The sequence below is a fragment of the Bactrocera latifrons genome, unplaced genomic scaffold (assembly GCF_001853355.1).
Source record: "Bactrocera latifrons isolate USDA-ARS-PBARC rearing strain unplaced genomic scaffold, ASM185335v1 scaffold_53, whole genome shotgun sequence".
Classification (NCBI taxonomy): domain Eukaryota; kingdom Metazoa; phylum Arthropoda; class Insecta; order Diptera; family Tephritidae; genus Bactrocera; species Bactrocera latifrons.
Genome location: NW_017537190.1, coordinates 951,951 through 968,216, shown reverse-complemented (window position 1 = coordinate 968,216; position 16,266 = coordinate 951,951). Strand labels below are relative to the sequence as shown.

The following is a 16,266-nucleotide window of genomic DNA, read 5'->3' as shown; positions in this document are numbered from 1 at the left end:
CACATACTATTTTTTTATTTATTTAATTCACACATAACAATGTATCAGCATTTCAATATATAATTATTCATTCTATGAGCAATTTTTTAATTTGTATGAGTCTTTTGAAAACAAATGCAACAATTACCAGCCAAAAGCTGCAGGAACAGCAACAACGGTTTTCTCAGCACCATTTTAACGCGAAAATTTTTTATAAAAGAAAATAACTGTCAACTTTCGAATCTTCAGAATTTCACTCAAAAATTAATTTCGCTTAAGAAGTTAATTGCGCTGTGATCGCGTTGACGTYGACGAAACTAAACTAAATACAATTAAAATGCGATCACGCCAGCGAGCGTTGCAGATCGGTTATTGGTGCGATTAACTAAAGCACTGCTCTGGTGACTGCAATCAATTTATATACAAGAAGCAAAACAGAGTAACGCCAAGCCGGCTAGCCAAGCGCTGCTTGAGCACACACACACACACACACGTGCGCAAGTGGCCGGAAGCACCTGAATTTGCAAGAGATCAGACCAAGCTGCGAAGCCAGCAAATGTATGCGCATAAAAACAAGTGTGTGCTTRGTCAAACTCATAGGCATTTACGCATATACACGCCTGCGCTCAAAGCAATCCACTCACATACATGTACTCTGTATGGGTGTGCGCGTATGAGCGCTGAAAAATGCCTGGAAGTGTTTATTGTTTTTGCGCCGCCGCACGGGTTTTGTTTTTGAGTATGCGGAGATAATGGTGTGGCTTACCGTATTCATCTACAACACACACATACACATGCGCATATATACACTGAAATGTGTTTACATTTATTTGTGTGTGTTTGTTGTAGCCCTGCGGTTATTGCTTGTAGCGGTTCCGGTAGCCGAAAAGTAGGCGTCTCAAGCCGACTTGGGTCTTATCAGTTCACACACACACACACACACAGCCACACATGCACAAGTGAGCGCGTATAAGTGAAAGGTATGATATAATAATTATGAGAATTCTTGCGTTTGAAGCAACAACAACAACAACAACCACTTGGTCAAACGTTTTTCTGGTGCGAAATTAAGAAAAAATTAACCGGTTAATTGCTAATAATATACAATTTATGACAAAATAGCCCAAATTTTAAGCGTAGAAAAATGCTGTGTATTCTCAATTGTAGCAAAGGCAATTAGTTCTGAGGTTTGAAAATATGTGTTCATACATGTGTACTTATACATACATATATGTATGTATATTGGTATATATACATATATATATTTTTTTTAAAGCTTATTTTAGCTTCCAAAATAGCGAARTGAATAATAGTAGGTTAGTAAAATTTTCATTAAATATTTTACCAAACAAAAATGCTAATTGTCATGCTCGCCATYTTTGGGTTATTCCCATTTAGTCATGTAAGCCTAATCATAGACACGCATATTTTTTATTAAATTTTGTTTAGAAATTTGTTGTTACTCACTGAATTTGTAAATCAGTTTTCTTTAAAATAAAATAAGAGTTTTTTGGCTCGTTTAAAAGTGGTTTACGCTTGGATGCTGTTATGGTGATTCCGCCCTTGGATGGTGTCCATAAAAAAATTTTGTACTGAGTTGAGTTTTTTTTTTCCTTGAAAACGGCCACCACGGATAATAACGTCACMAATATCCAAAATTTCGTACTGACAAACGAACGATTGAAGAAGAGAGAGATAGCTGAAAGAGTATTTATTTCACCAGTGAGCAAAGAGCAGACGAAATTAGGGACTTCACCGCASGAACAGTTTCCGAAGGAAGCGAAAAGAATTCTACCTGACCGAAATGTAATGCCGACGCTTTAGTAGGGGCTCTCAAGGTTTGATCTACACTGATTACCTGGACAAAGGCAACATTGTCGCAGATACATATATTAACCATCGTAAAGGATATGAAGTCTATTCCTATGTCTTTCACAGCGGCGCCATCAACACCTTCACCAATTCCCTTCTAGTCAATAGCGTACTCGGAGTCAAACCACCATCCATAGCAAACGAGGAGCTCGAGTTGCCGCGAGAAACGAGAGTGACCCTTGTGCAGCTTCGTTCTGGATATTCTAGCAGGTWAAACGCCTACTTATCTAGAATAGACTCCGAAATATYTAATATATGTCCTGSGAGCAATGAGTCTCCGMYTGACACTGACCCTTTCTTTGCATGCTCTRCCAAMYCCACTCATCTAACACCYCTCTCCTTTTGCTCCTACACTGTCRCAACGACACGTTTCTTGAGCCTTCCGTTGCATGACGTCGTTTTCTCTTCAATTCCCACAACAGCCGGTTCAACGTTACTGTATGCAGATGAATTTCAGTCAAAAGGGTGCTATTTGGAAGATGTAATCCAGTTTGGATAGGTATAGAAAAACATATTTTACATACTTTTGAWACTCATTTTGATTTTTCACTTCTGGCTCAAATGAATACATTGAAAAATTTGTTCTCTCGTTTTTCATTCGGTTACTAGATACTTACCGAACCTAAAGAAGTCTCGACTTCATTGGCTTTGAATTCATAATTTTTTTTATATAAAATCTGCTACATATAGTATTCCAAAAAAACAACCCTTTTTTAGATTTGAGAGAGAAAAAAAGGTTTAAATACATATATATATTTAAAATTTTTCTGTAATTTTACATAACATACCAATCATATTTAATGCATAGATAAGTAATTTACTTCTACGGATAATAACATATATTTACTCATTCCACGTGAGTTAGCAAAATTTATGTAGAATAATTTAGTACTTCATACTGAATACTAGACGGTTTCCCGTGCATTTTTTTAAAGCAATTTTCATCGTATAATATTACATAAAATACTTAAATAATAATTATTATTGTAARTGTATTACACCATTGGCTTCGTACAAAACAACACACTATTTATTATATCAATGAATTTCTTCAACAAAATCAGTCCATTATAGCCACAAGCACGCAGTATAACTTCATTAAATCGCTGTGCATCTCATAATTCTGAGGAAAAGTAGATTTTCGGGTTTTGTCAGAATTCAATATCGTCCCTGTCGAGGAAGTGCGCCTCTACATGTTGTTGGAATGCTTCCCACGCTATTGAGCCGTCATATTTTCTGCCACACATAGGACACACGCGTTCAGCGGCATCCATATTGAGTACATTTTGTACTTTGTCATAGTAGGAATCAACGCCTAAGAAGGTTTCTTCTTCCTCCGCTTCATTGGTGCTGGACAGGTCCTCTTCTTCAGCATCGTTGGATCCGGACCATGCTTTGTTGCCTTTGGACACATTATTCTTATTTATATGCATTATTTCACTGAAACTTTCGTCAGTTTCTAGACTTTTGTCAGCCATTTCGGGTTTCTGCGATTTCTTCGCACAGTCTGCGCACGGCTGCAGTGCTGTATGTATATATAAAATTTATTAACATATAAGTAAGTGTAATTTATGAGCTGTTAAAAATAATTTTTTTGACGGCTTACCAATTCTAGTCTCGATAACAGTAAGTGCAGAATTAAGTTCTTGTTGTTGCTTGAGCGCCTCACGTTGCATTTCCTGCAACCCTTCCATACACTTTTTAGCTACAGAAGTAAAGTCTGCATCATCGACATTATTATCGTCTACATTTAAGTAGGCGAATCCCAAGTCACCATCTGCTGGTAGTACATAATCATTATCTTCGACTACGTCACATTTCTGTTCAAGCGCAACATCCTCCATACTAAATTCTTTACCATTCGGTATTAGCTTATGGCGTAAATTAGGATTTGGGGAATGTTGTGTAAATGTTTTGGAACGTATAAGATTTTGATTTGAACCGCTACCATTACGTGGACTTGTCGGATTATCATCTGGCTCATTGCCGGTGGTGTAATCTGGCTCAGGAGTAGCACCACATTGTCCAGTTTTATCTTTGGCTATTTGTGACAGCCGCGACCATAGTTTTCGATTTTCATTTGAAACCATATTGATGTGYTCGCTTAATTGTTCTTTTTGGCGATTCAACTCCTCGACCTGCACGCGCAGTTGCAGCAATTCACCCGCCTCAGTATTGATACTGCCATTGCTAGTTWGTGTTGTGTTTGTTTGTTTAACTTGGTCAGAACGTGCACGTAGTTCTTCGTTATCTTCTTCCAGCTCAGTCAATCGACGTTGCAGTGCAAGGCATCTTTCCTTCATAGTTTGTAGTGCAACTCGTAGTGCATATTCAGAAGCAAGTACATTGCTAGAGTTTGGCCCTGATTCCATTGCTGCTTATTGTTTGMGTTTGTGGTGATGTTTATTTGACTCTTGGCTTTAAATTACCATTTGTAATAGAAGATTATGATTTGAACATATGTATATAAAAATCTAAGCAAAACATATAATATTAAATACAATAAGAAAATAACTTTAAGAGAATTTGAGTGCAAGACAAAATACACTAACTGTTATTCATTTTTGACACATAGCATTGTCTTTATTTCGTTGYATCTCCCATTCGTAATAAACACCTACTAAGGTGGTTTGTCAAGCTCATGAAATAAAAATATTTTATCAATGTTAAAATCATAATTAATAATAAGATTTATTCTCAATTTTCCGAAGGGTCTTATAATTCCAAATTTCAAAATTTGCCTGCGAGTAATATATGTTACAAATTTCTTTAGTGAAAATACCAGAAGGATTTTTACATTTTATATGCAAACCGGTTCGCAAAACACTARAAATTTAATTCAAGAAAACTAAAACTGAATTAATTCTTTTAAACTGAACGTSTACGTACTAAAAGTAAAATTAGAAAGAAGAATCTTTTTAAAAATGAAAATTTTATTGCTATATATCGTTTTTAACAACTCTGTTAAACTAACCTGTAATCGACTGTGTTCAATAAGAAATGTCAAATGATGGTCAGCTGTTAGTTGTTTGTTTGTGTAACTTTTAATTTTAGTCAAATATGCTTTGCATAAATAATTTTAAACTAAATTTCTTCAAATATCGAAGAAAAATAAATGAAAGCGTTAATTTAATTCGYAGTCAAAACAGTTGGAAATGTCAACAGTCACAGTCAGCACAGATAATAAAAAATTCCAAGTTGAAAGTGTTATTTTTCGGTACCGACACATTTTCATTACCCAGTCTGCAGGCGCTACATAATAACTAGTATGTTAAAACATTAGTTTTAAAAAAATATTTGCAATAAATTGTTTTAAGTAGTTATTCAAGARCAGAAAGCAATTTACTGAGCGTCGTAACATCTTTTAAAAATCCGGCAAATTGTGTTCGTACCTATGCAGAACAGAAGCAGCTGACACTTTATCGTTGGCCCGTACTTCCGGAAGATTGTCAAGGGTACGATTTAGGTGTTGTCGTATCATTTGGTCATTTAATACCTGAGAGGATCATTAAATCATTTCCAAAGTAAGTGTTTAAAAAATGATAGTATTTTTTTTGCTTCAGTTTTGTCATTCAGGTGACCTAAGATTATTTAAACAAAACRTTAGGAAATAAATATATTTGGTGAAATAATACCTTTTCTTATTTCAGTGGTATGATTAATGTACATGCCAGTTTATTACCTCGTTGGCGTGGTGCTGCGCCCATTATCTATGCTATAATGCAAGCAGATGCGCATACTGGAGTGTCTATTATGAAAATTGAACCAAAACACTTCGATGTCGGAGATGTAAGTTTTTCAGAGTGTTTATTCCAGCTGATGTATATTTCAAAGCTTTTTTTCTTAAGGTGTTGGCGCAACGTGAAATACCGATAAGAGCCGATATTCTTATGCCGGAACTTCATGCACAACTCGCACAAGAAGGCGCTAACTTGCTGGTTAATACTTTAAATAATTTCTCAAGCTGTTTGGAATCTGCAACAAAGCAAAATAATGAGCTTGCTACATTTGGTAATAATTCCATTCCACATTGGAACTTTGTATTAATGTCAAATACTGTTTTTCTATAGCACCCAAAATAACAACGGTCATTACAAATGTGAATTGGTCTCAATTGAGTGCAGAACAATTACATTGCAGGTTTCGCGCACTTTTTGGCTTTAAGCACTTAATAACGAGATTTCAGAATAAAAATATTCAATTGATTGATGTTAAACTACCTGCTGTAAAAGAGCTCCCTGCTTCTTTAGCTAATGTGGAGTGTGGYTCGTTTTTGTACGATCGATATAAACGTCTGCTTTTAGTTCGTTGCGCCGACAACACACACTTGGAAATACATCAACTACGTGTCGAAGGTAAAAAAATTATGACTGCAATAGAATTTAATAATGGATTCCTCAAGCAAATAAAATCCACTCAAATACTGTCGTTTACAAGTAAATAAAGTTAATTTGGCTGGTAAACAAGAATTTATTACTTTAACAATTTTGACGATAATAGGTTTTTTTATACTCTCGCAGCATTATGCTACATAGCATAGTAGTTTTCTTATTATAAAGATGTGCGATAATCAACCTAGATTCGAGGGTTTAACTTCCTTTGTATCTGCCGGTTGCGCTGTAGTTTTCTGCATTAAATTCTTACTGAACCAAACAGGACGTGGCTTTTCCATTTCCACTACGCGCACTTTACGATCAGTGCTTCCGTTTTCAGTTTTATCAAGTTGTTCACCTTGGTATAGMACGACAACTTCGTGTTCAATTGGCTCCAGACCCAACTTTTGCTGGATTTTTTCTTGCATTAATCGGGTTTCCTGCTCAACTTTTTTGTAACAGTGAGCTAAAATTATACATTTTTTAATTTTATTCAACATAGCAATAAAAAATTAACTTACGACATAATACTCCCAGTTCGTGATCATGACCACATTGATTGCATGAGCGCAAGTTRGTTTTAGCAACCAATGGCTTCCAATTATATCCAGGCAAACCGAATTTTCGATTTAAACGCTTTTCAATGGTACGACGATGCTTCGGCACAGCCCACAAAATGCCATCACCTAACAGATTCTTAAGGCTAAATCTATCAGATTTATTTGGTGCATTCAATTCAACACTAGGCATGCCGACCAAAGCTAACTCCACTGTGTAAGAAAAACATGATTAAATAACCAAAAATTTGTCTTATTCTAATTGTGTGTACATACATGGCGGTTGGCCGCGGCGTCCGAAAAATATAAACCTTTCAAGGCGATTTAGGAAGGAATTTAGACTCTGATAGATAGTTCGCGACATTTTTATTGTTATTTTTATTTTAAGAAAATATACAAAAATATTCAAAGAAATTCAAGCAGTAAATGAAAAAATGAATGACAGCTCAAACAGCTGATCTGTATTTTTTGTTCATAGGCAACATGCATGCTGCGATTTGACATTAATGACCAAGTATAAATCGAACAAAGTTATGAAAAATTAGCTAACAAAATGTATTTTCGAGTTATCAGACGTTTTACGTTAAATGGCATGGATTGCGAATAATGTTGTGATTTTATAAATCGATGTTGGGTAATTAATAAAGAAATGGTAGTATATAATTTCAAATTTTTATATTATATAGTCAAAAATACTGCAAAATTCAAGAATTATTTAAAATATATATATAAATGTTTTTATAGTCAAAATTATGATGTTATATGCAAGTTTATATCTCGTTAACATTTCCGTCTAACTTTACATGTAGATGGCGCTGATAAAAWGTAACTACCATGGATGGCAACATCAATCAGCTGTTCTTACAGATGTTTTGCATATTGTGAAAGTAAAATAAAAAAACATGCAAGTTACGTCAAATCAATTTCCAATTCATTTATAAAATAGTTAAATAATCATAAAGAAAATTTAGCAAAAAGTAGTTGTAGTGACAGTGCTCAGTTGGAGCTGTTGTAGATAAAATTTAATTAATCCTGTGTGTTAGTTGTAAGGTGCTTCTAAGGTTGATGGATCGCATGCATGAGCCATGACAATAATCTTAGCTGAATAATAACTTAATCGCTACATGTTAAGCCGGTGCAAACTTTATAAGGACAAATACTTGTTGAATGCGGCAATAGCTTCGTTCAAATTAGAGCCAGTCTTAAAATAGTTGTATACAAATGAAGTGCTAGAAACCCAACACGACGTGCTCGGTTTCRTCGCACTACCACATGTGCAGTTCCGAGTACGAAATGATTTTCTAATGTATACTATATATTCACCACAGCGCAGCCGTAACCATCGTCAAAACATAACTCAGCGAGCCAAGTGAACGAGTTTCCACTGTCGCTGCAGTCGTTTCTTAAGCTCTCTTCAAGTCTGCTTAAATACTTGGTTGCTGCCACATTGTAATAACCTGCGTAAGCCACTGTCGTTGACAGCGACAACAGACACTTTGTTGGAGCTGCTGGAGTTAGACGTAAGTTATCGTCGTTCCGTGGTTGTCTTTYCCGTTTTTCAGTTACTAAATCAAATTTAATTAATATAACGTTATTTTGATTTAACTTAACCAGCGTTGTGCGTGTCCAGTCAATTAAATACCTGTGAAAAGTAATTCAATAGTGAATTTCCAAGTTAAATTAAAAAAAAAAAAAATTATCAAAAAATATTGAGCTTGGCTTATAATCAATGAAAACAAAAGCGAGTGACATGYTTCCTCCTAAAAATATTTAAATATATACTCGTATATATAATACTGAAGTAGATAGAATATACAGGACCTATCGGGCGTTTCATCATCATACCCAAAGTTTATATATTAAAACAAAAAAGTGTAAATCAATGAAGCAAAAAATTTTTTTTTWATAAACCTCTTGAACATAGACAAAGTTTATGATCAACAATAACACAAAAGTATTTAAAAACGCATACGAAAGTTTTTTCAAAAGTGCTAATTTAGAGTTAAAAATCGTTGCTAATTTACAAAAAAAAAAAATCACAAAAATGGCATGTTTAAGCACTTCCGGTCGTAAGGGACTTAACGTGGTCGTCGGTACACGGAACCATCAAACGCAAAAAAATCTCTGCAAATTGTTTTGGCAACAAAAAATTAGCAGATCCTTTTGCTCAAACGCAGCCATTGCCGCTGCGTTACTGTGCAAAAATAATGCGAACAGCATGTCCTCGCTTTTGCCACAACGTAACTTCCACGGAGTGGGCATATTATTGCAACGTAACGCGGCCATAACAACAGGACAGGATTATTTTGCCAATGTGGTAAGCTGTTTTGAAACAATTATTGATTTTGTGTACTTGCATTTRAAAAATCTGTAATGTATGTAATGTGTGTGTATTTCAAATTAACGGATTTTTCAAAACTAGTAAGTGCTTAGACTTCAAAAGTATGTATGGTTGTATTCATATATTTGAAGGCAGTTATTATCGGATAAACTTTTTCTATTATCTGGTTTCCTTGTGTTTAAATAACTAGTAATTTTTTTTATCATTACCACTTTCCAATATGTACTCTGTTCATAKTCAGGGGGTTTCGTATTTACTTCTTCTCTCACAACATTGTAAGCTCCAATATTGTAGATCTGTAAACTAATATATTTAATTGTTTTTAATTCCACCAGTTACAAGTCTCAATGTCAGCATTCATTTGCAAGAAGTCGTTAATCCATTTCGACTATTACCTTTTAGAGAGTTTTGCAACCACATGCTGCCGATTTTTTGCGGTCATTTGAAGTTTGTGATTCAAAATCCTATATAAAGTAGCAGATATCACTGTATTACGTCGACGGCGCGCATTCCCAATTGGTGTATTTAGCGGTTTTTTTGCGCCATGTTCAATTGATTCCTACAAATGCACATACATACATAGAAATATACATATGGACATATATGTATCTACATTAGTAAGTTGGAACTGTTGTTGTAGTTGTTGGTCTAGTGCATTTGTCATCGTTATTAACGACTCGTGTGCATCAACAACATTATCATCCTTAATATTGTGTGCGATGACGTCGCTTTGCATTGCTTCCTCATCGGCAAAGTGCATTGCCTGCGGTTGGGAAGTTGTTYGCTGTGCTTACGCTGCGGTTGCGCCGGTGCGGTAGTAACTTGCAGCATTGTACACACAAATACAGTTTCTACCACCAACACCACCACCACCACACACTGTGCGCAAAAGTTGCTGCAAACGAAAGTGAAATTAATGCACTCGCCTGTTGCTTTCTGGCTTTTAAGTTCGTAACGACTCTTTTTTTTTTGTCTTAATTTTACTTTGTCTTGGCTTATTTTATCGTTTCTCACATTTATTGCTGTTGGCAGTTATTTCATTCGCTTTGTCATCTTTCTTTGCTGCAAACTTCGCTTTCTTTGGCCATGATAKTTTGGYTGATGGTTGTTGTTAATTCATGCGTTTGCCTGGTGTTTTCTGGTTTGTTTGTGCATTAAAGTGTGGACATGAAGTGGCGCTGTTGGTAAGAAAGTGCGCACATACACAGTATATACATCTGTATGTAAGAGTTTGCATGTGAATGGAGCAAAGAAAAGCTCTGCACTATCTGTTGTTGTCTACCAACAAACGTGTTGATGATGAAAACGGTGATAATGACATGAGAAAAGTCGTTGGCCAAATGTGAGACAGGTGTGTTTGCGGCTTCTACTAGTTTCGTTGGTTTTACACACACATTGTCTAAAATTTTTCTACATGCTTCAAACTAAATAGCAAATATAAAAAAGTTAAAGTTGGTTTTTCTGCAATTTACACTTTTGTTATTCTAGTGGCTGTCATCCATCTACAGCCAGTGTATTGTTTTGCATGCTAACTCAAGGAGCACCCGCCACATTATTAGCTCATTATTGCGACAATTTGTTTCTTATTCGTTATATGGAGGCATATTTACGTACATATATTTTAATATTTATACAGTTATCGAATTAATTTTTGCATATTTCCCTTCTTCACAGTTGCGCCACATTATTACTAATAAAGTCAGTAGCTTGGCTTTTCATTTAAATTCTATATGCTATTTGCATTAGAAGCTAATGACATATATTATATATGTACATATGTACATATATTTAATTGTTATTAATTTCACGTCCTTTCTCACTTTTTTAAATTTAAATTCTTAAAACTGATATGGTTTCATTTACTATTCTACTTTCTGTATTTTCACTACGCAGTCTTTTGTCAACAGCTGATTTTTGTTTTGGTGCATGGATTCTTGTTCTACTTGTTTACCATTAGGTCTCAAACAATTGAGAGTGTGCCTGCCKGGAGAGCGTGTCTTAGAAAGCATGTGCGTTTGTGTGGTTGCTTGTGGTGCAATTGCACTTGTAGCTTTGTTTACATTGTTGCTAATACAGTGCTACTCAAACAGTTTGATGCTAGCAACAAAACTTTTATGCTGTATTTTGTGTTGATGCATAAATTTGAATCGAAAAATTAAAATATTGTTAAAGTTATTTTGTATTTTATTTTTTATTTATTAAATTCTACATGCAAACTAAGTGTGTATTTGAAAAAAGAAAACCGATTTTTTGAATTTCACGATTAGGCTATTTGTCAGTTTGCAGTCGTTTTGTTATTGTGTAAATAAATATAGTTAAACGTTGAGTTAAATATTGAATTTATTTTTAAACTATATTATTTAAATAAAATGTACACAAACAAAAGATGTTACAGTGTGAAAAAAAGGGARAAATGTAAACACAAAGCACATTTTAATTGGAAAAATGCCTACTTTAAATAGTTAAGAATCCGAACTTTTAAAGCAAATATCTCGCAAGCTATAAATTTTCTACGGCTATATCAATATTGGCGATCGGTTGCAACTTCTCTATCTGCCCATACCCATTTTATCCTCAAAATATTGGGGCGGTATTCTACAGTTTAGCCGAATTAAAAATGCATTTGTCATAAGCGCCAAAATTATAACATCAATAAACGCTTATATACGAACAGCAATAAGAAGGAAGCATTGTTAATAATTGTTGAAGTCAATAAGAAATGCAGCAATAAGCTCAAAAGCGCTTTCATAACACTCACATACATACATATGTATGTGCCGAGGGTGGTGCCAATCTACAAACATACTTACTATGTGCATGTGTAAATGGTGAGCGCGCGCATGCGCATACAAATTGGCGTATCTCACAGCACTTTTTTGCTTTCAAAGAATGAGACCTTCATATTTGTATGTATGCATATGTCTTAATGTATATACATAGATAGATATTTACAAACACTCCTCACATTCACTAAAACAGAAAAGAAATTTCAGTGATCAAACTAAATTCGCCTATAAAAAATCAAATAATAAAAACGTATGTATATAAGCACAAATAGAAAGCGTTGGCTGCACAAAACACCACAAATTTGGTTATTTGCTCGCTGCCAATAAATGAACGATGTAAGTCAAAAGACAGTCAGTAGTTAGCAAATTAAATATTTTTGTCATCCAAAGCAATGAATCGGTGGCCTTCAATGGCGGAACCTTGATGCAACTACTATTTCTCAACACTTCACCAAATTGATTTCACTAATCGCAGTAGTGCGTTAACTGCCACAGAAATCCATTATTGCTCGGCTACTTTGAGCGGAAAAATAAAATAGKCTTCTACTTTTTTTCTTTTTACTAATTTTTGCCTTGCAATTTTTCTTTACAATTTACTTCTTTTTGTTTATTTTCTTCAAATTTTATTTAATTTTTATTTATTTATTAATTTTTTTTGTATGTTTTTTTTTTGTATCCTGAATATATAATCTGTTCAAGATTGCCACGATGCTTGTAGCACCCAGATCTTCAGATATCKTATTGAAAGTTTGCACAAGCCCTTTTCTCTTAGAAAAACTACTCATGYTTCGGAATCGCCGATATCAGACAGTTATAGAATATACATACATATATAACTGTTATAYAAACTGACCGATCAAAATCTTGCTTTTGTATGAAAAATTTTGTTTTTGTGTAGGCTATTTCAGTTCCGCGTAACCAAATTTAATGTTTTCTMATTTTTATATATTTTTTTTTCGATTATTTGTGCCGATTTCTTTGCCATCTTCCTTCCATAGCTTTCGATTTCGTCTATCGTTTAGCTCACTTATTGGTTGCGCCCACTAAAGCTTGGCAAAAATATGTGAGTCAGTCTGGAAAGTAAAAAAAAAAAAAACAACAACTAAAATTAGTTCATATTAACAGTTATGTGTGAATTGAATTCCTCTACGATTTGTATGCTTTTAGTGCCAGCTACTGCCCTTGTATATGTCTGCTTGTGATCTATTTGGGTTTTCTAACCGCTTTTGCTGCTGTTTTCATAGCGTTACTGTAAAAAAAAAACGCTCCTCCAAACATTTGGCTGTACATTTTTAATGCGTCTTTCTAAGCACGATGGGCCAAACTCTCTATTGCACACATTTAAACACCTGTATATGTATYTGTGAAAAGTATATACACATATATAAATATAAGACATGCCTTTGCGCTGAGTATTTATGCGTTTGATTTATTAAAAAAATGAAAGTGCTTCGCTTTTGTGTTAACTGGTGTTGCTTATTTTCTATTAAATATTTCTTACAAGCAAATTTTGTGTCGCTGACTGCTGGTTATTGTGACCGACATTGCAAGACACGCATTTTTAGTTAGATATACATATGTATGCATATGTATTGCTGTGCGCATGTGTAACTTGTGATTGACATCATTTATATTAAAAATTCAAATTAATTTTTTTTGCTGTACCTTTTGAGGTGTTAACACTTCACTAATTACGCATGTATTTGAGTTTAGGTTTATACATGTGTATATAATTTGTTAGCAGCGGAGTTCACTGAGGTGTCCACATCATCATCAGCTAGTGAAGTTGTCAACTTGTAATCTRTATATGTTGCTATTGTTGTTGTTCTTACATATCATTTAGTTCAAATGTTAATAGTGTTTGCAGTTGCCTGACAGCTCTGTGCCGTCAAAATATTACATTCTAGTGCATATATGTATGTATATTTGATTTMTCATTTTAATATATGCAAATGCAATGCATATAGTTCACTTATGTACATATGTTAAGAAAATGCATACATATGTAAGTATTACAATATTTTTCAACTTTTTGAACTGTGAAGTTATTTTAATGAGTTGTTCATGACTTCAATTACAACACTTTKTCGAACTAGTACTCGTAATATTTCTCTGTATGTATGTCAGAGATCTGTTTAAATGTAACTGAGAAAATAAAGAAMTAAAGTTAATTAGATCATTATTTTGCTGTAAAAATGACATTTATTCCGAAAAATTTTAATTTGTATTGGCGAATATCGCTACCATTTCTAGTTTTTTTTAAATATTTACATTTTAGAACATCATAGGTAGGATTCAGTTTGCCACGAAGTTTGTCTAGGTGATGCAGGAAATTGTCTATGAAACGTTGGAAAATTAAAAAAAATATGTATATCAATGATTATCATGAGGAGCTGAGTCAAAAAAACAAAAAAAAAAAAAGGTTGCTTGTATGTAAAACTTTTGCACTTGTCAAGATATTTTCACGAAATTTGTCATGTCTTTCTGTTCCTGAAAACGCTACAATTTTCGAACATATTTTTTATTTCGGAGCACTTTTTCATATATGTAGCTGTCATACGAAATGAACTTTCAAAATGAAGTCCTTAAATGGAAAACTTTTTTATTTAATGCTTCGGTGCAAGCGAAGTTAGCATGTTTTTTGTAATTAGTTGTGATATTATTAAGCTGGTATGTAAGTTTCTCGCCTATATTTGCAAGCTTTAGATGTGCTGTTTTGRAGCAGGCGCTCAGTGAAAGACCCATTATTTGAACTTTATGGTACAATACAKGGGAAGGCAAAATTTAATAGCAATTATATAATTAAATCCGTAACTGGTTAAATATTTCAAATATTACAACGTAACATGAGCTGTTTTATATTTACATAACTCTTTAAAACTTTTCCTCTTTAACGTTTCCACTGAATGCACTTAACGCTGGCGAATAAGCTGAATTTGCACCCACAAATTGTTTTACTTCAGAAGATGCTACTTGCACAATGAGTAATGTGGTTAAAAAATTATAAACTAGAACTTTTCCTAATTTATATAATATTTCTATTTGTCAGCTGATGAAGRCAAGTTCACCTCTCTTCAACACATCCTTCATTTGACATGCAACAGTTTAAGAGCCAAGGCAAACAATGGTATAGAAAATAATAAATAAAACACTGGTTTCCTGCAAAAAATTTAAAATTTTGCAAAAAAAAAAAACAACAATATTTAGTAAGTTGTTCATAAAACAGCAAATTTCCGACAACTTTCACACGAATATCAATGCAACATACACCTGACATAGTGTGAATCCATCAAAAATGTAATGGAAATGTATGTAAACAATAAACATAATGATAGCTAAAGTGATATTAAATTATAATCGACATTTCAAGGCGACCATCGCGCACTTTATAAAACTCAACACATTTCAGCTGTAATTGAGCTGAAAAACAATCAAATAAGTGATAATAATAGCTGTAATCTTTAGCGAATGCCCCAAAAAAATGTTTGTGGTTTGAGTATTTCAAGTGCGCCAAAGATTAGACGTCAAGTGTGAATCACATGGCAGAGTAACGGCTTGAAGAAATGCAAACACAAATTTATCCATATTTGCAAACGAACGCGTACGATTGAAATGAAAAGTGAGCTACAAGCCTGCCGCAGACACGAAAACAGTTTACAGGTGTCAAAAGCCAGCTGTGAAGTAGGCCTCGATGAGCTGAGTGTGTGCACGTATGCTATGGAATGCGATGGGAATTCGGTTAAAATAGTATTGATGATCGAAAGCAGGCGAATTCGAACGCATGCAATACATGCTATATGTATGTGTATGTATATAGACACCGTATCTCTTTGTGGCTTTAACAGAAATGTCTGTGAATGAGTGTAATGATTTGCATTATCTCGGGATCAAGCTACTTTATTGAAATTTGAAGCTGGCATGAGCTTGTTATGTATGTATATATGCATGTACATAACTGTAATGTATGCATGTTTGCGTTTGGCCATAGAGTTCAAGTGGACGCTGCCAAAATTGAAGCAAAAATAACAACAAAATATAACAACATGAATAAAGCAAGCAAAAAAGTCAACAATAATGCTATAATACAAACACTTGTATGCAACAAAGTGCGGCATAATCCGCAAAAGTCTACAATTAGTAGCTGATAGCATTTGCAATTGGCAATGAACGGAATGACGAGTGCTTGGAACGTGTAGTCATTTTTATGTTTGCACCATTTATGTACATACATATGTACACATATGTATAAGTATATACCCATGTATATATGTATGTATGTCCAAATTACGTATGTACTCATATATACATTTGTATATGGATGTACATACATATGTATGCATATGTATTGCTGTGCGCAT

The 16,266-nt window shown here is 34.1% G+C and overlaps 5 protein-coding genes across 6 annotated transcripts in view; 2 read left to right on the top strand and 3 right to left on the bottom strand.

The window, feature by feature from the left end:
- Positions 1 to 173, bottom strand: part of LOC108974116 (carbonic anhydrase 2) — a 9,476-nt gene extending 9,303 nt beyond the window's left edge. Inside the window, exon 1 of the mRNA XM_018941755.1 lies at positions 128 to 173. Coding sequence (XP_018797300.1) covers positions 128 to 173 — 46 coding nt within the window. The remainder of the gene's footprint in view (positions 1 to 127) is intronic.
- Positions 174 to 2,588: 2,415 nt separating this feature from the next.
- On the bottom strand, positions 2,589 to 4,397 carry LOC108974106 (protein spindle-F). The gene is made up of 2 exons (XM_018941742.1): positions 3,458 to 4,397; positions 2,589 to 3,376 (listed from the first exon to the last, which is right to left on the bottom strand). The coding sequence occupies exons 1-2, from the start codon at positions 4,221 to 4,223 to the stop codon at positions 3,003 to 3,005; spliced, it is 1,140 nt and encodes a 379-aa protein (XP_018797287.1). The 5' UTR covers positions 4,224 to 4,397; the 3' UTR covers positions 2,589 to 3,002.
- A 480-nt stretch (positions 4,398 to 4,877) lies between these two features.
- Positions 4,878 to 6,320, top strand: LOC108974102 (methionyl-tRNA formyltransferase, mitochondrial). 2 transcript variants are annotated; one of them, XM_018941736.1, is made up of 5 exons: positions 4,878 to 5,117; positions 5,169 to 5,375; positions 5,502 to 5,640; positions 5,700 to 5,862; positions 5,922 to 6,320. In XM_018941736.1, exons 1-5 carry the CDS (start codon positions 4,912 to 4,914, stop codon positions 6,293 to 6,295), a joined length of 1,089 nt encoding a protein of 362 aa, XP_018797281.1. In that variant the 5' UTR covers positions 4,878 to 4,911; the 3' UTR covers positions 6,296 to 6,320. The 2 variants fall into 2 exon arrangements, with proteins under 2 accessions (XP_018797281.1, XP_018797283.1); XM_018941738.1 differs by having other exon boundaries at positions 4,879 to 5,117; positions 5,172 to 5,375.
- LOC108974103 (39S ribosomal protein L32, mitochondrial) lies at positions 6,302 to 7,214 on the bottom strand. The gene is made up of 3 exons (XM_018941739.1): positions 7,058 to 7,214; positions 6,746 to 6,994; positions 6,302 to 6,690 (listed from the first exon to the last, which is right to left on the bottom strand). Exons 1-3 carry the CDS (start codon positions 7,143 to 7,145, stop codon positions 6,422 to 6,424), a joined length of 606 nt encoding a protein of 201 aa, XP_018797284.1. The 5' UTR covers positions 7,146 to 7,214; the 3' UTR covers positions 6,302 to 6,421.
- A 460-nt stretch (positions 7,215 to 7,674) lies between these two features.
- Positions 7,675 to 16,266, top strand: part of LOC108974158 (decaprenyl-diphosphate synthase subunit 1) — a gene marked incomplete in the record, with an annotated part of 75,484 nt that continues 66,892 nt past the window's right edge. The window contains 2 exon segments of the mRNA XM_018941842.1: positions 7,675 to 8,301; positions 8,396 to 9,098. Coding sequence (XP_018797387.1) covers positions 8,715 to 9,098 — 384 coding nt within the window.